The sequence below is a fragment of the Canis lupus genome, chromosome 1 (genome assembly GCF_011100685.1).
Source record: "Canis lupus familiaris isolate Mischka breed German Shepherd chromosome 1, alternate assembly UU_Cfam_GSD_1.0, whole genome shotgun sequence".
Lineage (NCBI taxonomy): Eukaryota > Metazoa > Chordata > Mammalia > Carnivora > Canidae > Canis > Canis lupus.
Window position 1 is genome coordinate 48,894,781 of NC_049222.1, and position 7,136 is coordinate 48,901,916.

The following is a 7,136-nucleotide window of genomic DNA, read 5'->3' on the forward strand; positions in this document are numbered from 1 at the left end:
AGGAAGTGTGTATCACAATCCTATCCCATCATTTTGGTTTCCCCAGTTATTAGCTACTGACAGTATGTATATCTTGGTTCTAACAGTTGGAATTCAAATCTAACTCTTCCAGAAACTGTCTCTGGTTCTTCAGTGTTAATGAGGGGAGCTAATGTTCCTGTCAGAACTCCATGGATTGACAAATGGATCAGGAAAGATGGGACTTTTCACTCAACATCCTTGTCAGAGGGCTTCCCCTGAGCGACATAATCACTGACTCAGTCGTCTAGAATTAACTCAATGAGAAGGCTTTGCCTTGCAACTAACCACTCATTTTTATCACCTCCTCACATTGTGCTGGTACATACATGCACACATGCACACGCACACACACTCACACACACTCTCCTAGGGCTATCACAGCAAAATACCACCAACTGGTGGGGGGAGGGAGGGCTTAAGCAACACAAATGTATTTTTCATAGTTTTGGAGGCTGAAAGTCCATGATCAAGGTGTCTGCAGGGTTGGTTTGTCCTGAGGGCTTCTCCCCTTAGCTTTCGGATGGCTGCCTTCTCCCTGTGTCCTCACTTGGTCTTTTCTCTGTGTGGGAGCATTCCTGGTGTCTCTTTATGCATCTAACCTCTTATAAGGACATCACTCATATTGGCTCAGAGCCCATCCGAATGGCTGCGTTTTTCAGTTAATCACTTTATAAAAGTCGTGTATGGTTACATTCTATGGTACTGTGAGTTAGGGTTTCATCAGATGAATTTGGTGGGGGACATAATTCAGCCCAGAACGATAGATATATGGAGATATATGTTACATCTCTCTCTCTCTCTCTCTCTGCATTGACAGAAAGTATGCTTGCATTTGTTTCTTTGTCAAGGGATTACTATCAGCTCTCCCCCTTATGTTAAAATCTACAGATAAAGACGAAGGGAAGAGAATGGCAGGTTTTTTGAAGCAGCAGATTCTCAAGACTGAATCACTGGAGGTGAATACCAGGAAAGCTGCAGGAAGCCTGGTGGGCTTGGGGTGGGCAGCAAAGCACTCTATACACAACAGTGGACTGCCCTGCGCCCACCTACGCACCATCAGGGTGGGCATCTGTTTATGCACCCCTGAGCAAGTTCACTGGGACAAAACTCTGAATTTCTTGGGTAAGATTGCTCAAGTTCCTATTCAGAAATAATTGTCAAGGAGGAAATTACTTTTTTTTGGCGGTTCTTTTCTTCCTTCTCATTTTTAAACTCTCCTTAATATGATAGGCAGATGGAACTTCCTTAAATGAAAGTCACTTAGTTCCCATTTTCTCTAATTGGAGACACTTCAAATAAAAAGCCAGGTCTTCAGATAGGCACACATACACTGATGCGTTAAGATGTTTCTTAACTCAAGGGGATTTCTGCAGATAACTAGGAAATCTGAGAGCAGGGTGGAGGGTGTTTGCTTAAGCCTGACAACACATAACAGACTGTGTTATAGAATCCATCCCATACTCAAGCCTGAGGAACCTCTTCCCAAACGAGTGTAACAGACCTTTGTTCAATGTCCATGAAGCTATCCAGAAAGAGGCCAGACTTCCCACAGCCTTCCCCAAAAATGGCTGGAGCCATCTGGGCAGGAGGTTCTGACCTTTTGCTGGCCATGGGAGGAGACAAGACATGGTTTCAAAAAGGAAATATGAACAGCCTGTACAGGGACAGTGAGACAATGTTACATTGCAATCCTAAAATTGGAATTGTCAACAAAATGGCCCGAGGAAATCATCAGCTCTTGCAGACATCAGATTCTTGCAGAATCCCACAGCCAGACCTCAACAAGAGGACCTTGGGGAGATGCTGGCCATGTCCCACAGGAGTCCCAGACAGGACATCTTCTCCCCTTTTAGTTTTGTAGTTTGTTTGCCTTCCTGCATACTTCGTTCTGTGTTAATCATGGTCAGGTTGAAAATATAAAGAAGGCCGACTCTGAGAGTTCACATGGCATTTCAGCAGTGAGCCCTATAATACAGATTATCGACTTTACTCAGAGCTCATTAAATGAGTAAAATATGTACACATTTTCTGTACTGCTTTTTTTCAATAGAGAAACTACTTTCCCCCAGAAAAGGAGACATCTGTGGGACATACATCACACAGGAGCCCTGTCTGGGGCTGTCCTGCGACAGTGAAGGTAACTGTGTAGTGTGGATGTGACCATCAAAGAGCTGAGAGGCTCCTAATGTCTTCCCAGGGAGCCTCCTGGTGTTCCTCAACTGCTCTCCAGTGTTCTGTGGCTAAACAGAAGAAAGGCAGGGCATCAGGGTGGCTCAGTGGCATGACCCTCAGTCCTGGGATTGAGTCCCACATGGGGCTTCCCTGCAGGGAGCCTGCTTCTCCTTCTGCCTGTGTCTCTGCCTCTCTCTGTGTCTCTCATGAATAAATAAAACCTTTAAAAAAAATAAACAGGGATCCCTGGGTGGCGCAGCGGTTTGGCGCCTGCCTTTGGCCCAGGGCGCGATCCTGGAGACCCCGGATCGAATCCCACGTCGGGCTCCCGGTGCATGGAGCCTGCTTCTCCCTCTGCCTGTGTCTCTGCCTCTCTCTCTCTCTCTCTCTGTGTGACTATCATAAATAAATAAAATTTAAAAAAAAAAAGAAAAAAAAATAAACAGAAGAAAGGTGGTCTTTTCTTGATTCACGGACAAATTTAAGTTGAGAGATAGAACTTTCTTCATTTTAAGCCCCACCCTTCATATTTATTATTAATTTGTCACTGACATAGGGGCACCTGGTGGCTCAGTGGTTGAGCGTCTGCCTTAGGCTCAGGTCGTGACCCGGGGTCCTGGGATTGAGTCCTGCATCAGGCTCCCCACAGGGAGCCTGCTTCTCCCTCTGCCTCTGCCTTTGCCTCTCTCTCACTCTCTCTGTGCCTCTCATGAATAAGTAAATAAGATCTTTAAAAGAAAAAAATTTGTCACTGGCATTTGTCTCTGTTGAAATCTACTCTGTGATGCCATTTGATTTGGTACAAAATCATGCAGCTGTTTTACAGTCAACATATTAACATTTCCTAGAGATCAAGACACTTTCTTAGGACTTTCAGGTGCCCTGATGCTCAAACAAGGCTGATAACCAGGCCCCGGGGATGTCTCCTGCAGTGGTTTGCTTCTCTCTCTATGAGGGCAGTGGCTGTGGCTTATTAAAATTGGTATTCTCGGGCATTTGGTTGAGCATCTACCTTTGGCTCAGGTCGTGATCCTCGGGTCCTGGGATTGAGTCCCACATTGGGCTTCCCACAGGGAGCTGGCTTCTCCCTCTGCCTGTCTCTGCCTCTCTCTGTGTGTGTCTCTTATTAATCAATCAATAAAAAATCTTGTAAAGAAAATAAATAAAGTCAGTATTCCCTCCACATTGGCCAGCTTGTCGGGGACAGCCAGTCAAGGCTGGTTGAATCCATGAATTTCCATCTGTGATCATGAAGCAGGCATGGTTTGCTGGTGGTTTGACTTTGCAGCTAATGGCAACAGGGTGTCATCAGATGGCAGCAGCTTCACTAGTTGGGCCCATCCAGGTGTTAGCCCAGAATCAGGAGGGAGGAGAAGGCAGAGTCATGTTCCAGTTTGGGGACTTCACCAGAAGGGAGAAGACATTTCTGACGTGGCACTGGGTCTGGTCTTCTCTGTGGTGTATCTTGGCATTCACCTTCTTAGTGTGACCAGAGAAAAGACTATCCCAGGGACCCCCATAGAGGAGCCATTTAGAAGACTTTTACAAGAGTTCAGGAAAAGACTTGATGATGAGAGAAGGTGGCCACAGAGCAGGGAAAACAGCTGGTCCTCTAGAGTCTCTCAATCTTTGATGCCCACACACATGAATGTCTGAGGCTGGGGGGTGGGGGGGATGGCAGTGGGATGGAGGAAGATTCCTCTTAAATGTTAGTGAGGAGAATGAGTCTCTACCAGAGCAACAGGAGTGATGTGTCCTGATACTAGTGATCCTTGACCAGTTGTGTGTGTGGAGGGGAGAGGGCGGGGGAGGATTTGAAGGGTTTCTGGTTACATTTCCTTCAAGTCTTTCTCAGAGTTGTATGGTTTACTCAGTAGTAAGTATAACTATTTTTCTTTCAACCGGAAGAACTACTCCCAGTAAGAGTTGATTTTTCCCTTCTGAAATCTCCAAACCACTGTATCCTTTTCCAAGTTTGGAGATTGGGGTGGTAGTGTCCTAGGACAGTAGTGCTCAGAGCTACTGGCAGCTTTTGATGATTCCAGAGCCTTACTTGGACCCAGACCAATTTCTCTGGAGTCTTTGGACTCAGACATCTGTATTTTTTTTTCTAAAAGACTATTAAAAATTTTTTTAAAGTAATCCCTACATCTAACCCTTATTAAAAAAAAGATTTTATTTTTAAGTAGTCTCTATACCCAACTTTATTTTTAAAAAAAGATTTTATGTTTAAGTAATTGCTACAGCCAATTTTAAGTAATTTCTACACCCAAATAAAGACTTTATTTTTTAAAAAATTGTTATTTTTAGGTAATCTCTACACCAATCTCTTGTGGGGCTTGAACCCACAAGAGTCATACGCTCCAGTGACTGAGCCAGCCAGACACCTCGGGCATCAACATTTTTTAAAGCCCCTCGAGGAGTTTTAACATGGAGCCAATGCTGAGAACAACTGCTAAGAGTCTACTCCAGTCCTCAAATGCAAAAGTTTTTATTAAAAAGAAAAATAAGGCCAAAGATTTCTTTTAATTGGAAAAAGTATATTTTTTTCATATTCTCGTATCTCAAAAGCTACCAAAGGGATTTTTCCCCCCCTGAACTTTCCATGAATAAAAAACAAAACAAATTTATACTGAAAACAATGATGAGAAAATTCTGTCAAAAGTAGAATTTTCCAGAAAGCTATGGGCAAGTGAAAAAAAAAAAAAAAAAAAACAAAGACTATGATTGAAAAAATGCTTTTACAGGAATTTCCTTTTAAGTCTGCTTGCAATCAATGTCTCATTTCAAAGATGGATAAACAGTATTTGCCAAAAAGTCCCACCTCTGGCTATTGCTAAGAAGCTCAGTGTCAAGTGATGGAAATGCCCACGGCAGAGTTCACTCAGTCTGACTCAAATGTGGGTTTTAAAGAAGAAATTAACAAATTTTTAACAGTAAGAGCACAAGTAGGTAACAAAATGACTGGCAGCTATATGACTAGTTGAAAAGAATTATCTTAGCCACTAGGAGTGATGGCTCATCTTGCAAACACAACTTTCTAAAGACTGTATCAACCCTATCTTTTGGTGGTAAAAGAAATGTGTGTCTCCAATTGGTAGACACAACTGCTTTCTCTATGGCTTTGAAATGCTCTGAAGGAGGAGAAAAAGGAGCATACAACATGAGGTATGGACCCTGCCCAAGTGTGTCAAGTACTTGTTCATCTTTTGCATTACGTTAATCTGGAACAAATTGACCTTCCTGATTTTTAAGGCAAGAGCTTCTCACTCGCTCTAGGATAAAGTAGAAATCCGTCAGGCTGACATGCAAGTCACACTGTGCCTTCCCATCACGGCCAGTGGACCAGTGCTCCTAGAACCTTTCTAATGAAGATACTCAGTGACACATGAGAGCCCAAGACGGTCTCCCCAACTCCTCTAGGTTTTGCTTGTCTACTGTGGCCAGCCTTATCCTGTAGGCTGAGCTCTCTAAGCATTGTCTAGGCTTTATCAAATAAGCTCCTTACCACAAACCCAAGAGGCAGGAATGAGTACCACCACCCCCAATGCCCAGCCTCACCTTACCTTAAAATTTCAAGGTAGTCTCCCCCTTCAAATGCCAGGGTTTGTTTTCTTAATTAAAATAGTACTTTTTCACTCTTAAAGCACCTGGTCAAGCTGAGGTGTAGGGAGGTGCTTTGGATACATTTCACTGAGCACGTTTGTAAGGGAGTCAGAGCAGAGCAACTCAAGACTTGGGCAAGCTGGAATTGCACTGAAGGAATGGGGGGGCTGCCTTGTTCTAGATCTCTGTCACATGGCTGAACTCAGGGCTGGGTCATGTCAGGGGCAACTTAAAGGATCGCAAGGAAGGGACGGTCAGATACAAAGTCTCCTTCAGTCCTCTTGTGACACAGCTGGTGTCCTCTGGATGTGAAGGGTGCTCTCTTGCCTCTAAAACTTTGCTCCTCCTGCCCCTGTGCTGGAATGTTCTTTCCGCACCTCTCCAAAGGCCCAATCCTGCATCTTCCTGCTAGGCCAGCTCCGATGCTACCCACTTCCCACCCCCAAATCCCCCCTTATTTCTTCCAGCTTGAGGTAAACTGCTGCTCATGAGTTGAATTGTGTCCCCTCAAAAAGATATGTCTAGGTTCTAACTCCCAGTACCTGTGAACGTGTCCTCATCTGGAAGTGGTCTTTGCAAATGTAATGAAGGGGAGGATTTTGGGATGAGCTCACCCTGGATTAGGGTAGACCCTCAGTCCAGTGAAGGGGTTCCTTATAAGAGATAGAAGACACATGGAGACACAGAGGGGAGGCCATGTGAAGATGAGGCAGGGATTGAATTGATGCATCTGCAGAGCTAGGAATGCTAAGGATTGCCTGTTCCACCAGAAGGTTCTCGCTTAGAGCCTCCAGAGGGAGTCAACCTGCCGACACTTTGGTCTTGCCCTTCTGGCCTCTAGAATGGTGACAGAATAAATATCTGTTGTTTCAAGCCTCTAGGATTGTGGTGATTTGTTACCTCAGCCTCAGGGAACTAATACACCACCTCTTTCAGAACTCTCCTATCATCCCATCTGATCTTCTTGTGAGACCATCAATTTTGACACCATGTTTTGTCTTCTCAGATATACATTGCCTTCTCCTACCAGATCTAGCTGGATTCCCCTTTGGGTCTCCTGTGATGCTTTCTGCAGGCTTAGTGCCCTGACAATATTTGCAAGGTACTCCGGGGGGTTTAGGGCACAGACCAGTTCATGTTCCTATAGTGACTGGATCAGTTCAGGGGAAGGCTTGGACTCAGGCTGCTCTTCCCTCCAGGTGGGGGCTAACCCAATTCTGGCCCAGCCCTGAGGCATCTCTGGCATTTCAGGACTTTGGGGTACCCCCCCACCACTACAACCTTACTAGTACACTCCAGGCAGCACTGGGTGAGGGGCTCCTGCCTCTGTGTTTCCC

At 44.9% G+C, this 7,136-nt stretch overlaps 1 protein-coding gene across 11 annotated transcripts in view; it reads left to right on the forward strand.

Moving 5' to 3' along the window:
- LOC111095876 overlaps nucleotides 1-4,784 on the forward strand; it is a 59,771-nt gene extending 54,987 nt beyond the window's left edge. For all 11 annotated transcript variants that reach the window (XM_038526466.1, XM_038526462.1, XM_038526467.1 and 8 more), the window contains 3 exons: nucleotides 910-1,143; nucleotides 2,072-2,158; nucleotides 4,504-4,784. In XM_038526466.1, the coding sequence (XP_038382394.1) occupies nucleotides 910-1,143; nucleotides 2,072-2,158; nucleotides 4,504-4,622 (440 nt within the window). In that variant the 3' untranslated portion in view covers nucleotides 4,623-4,784. The remainder of the gene's footprint in view (nucleotides 1-909; nucleotides 1,144-2,071; nucleotides 2,159-4,503) is intronic.
- The last annotated feature ends 2,352 nt before the right edge of the window (nucleotides 4,785-7,136 follow it).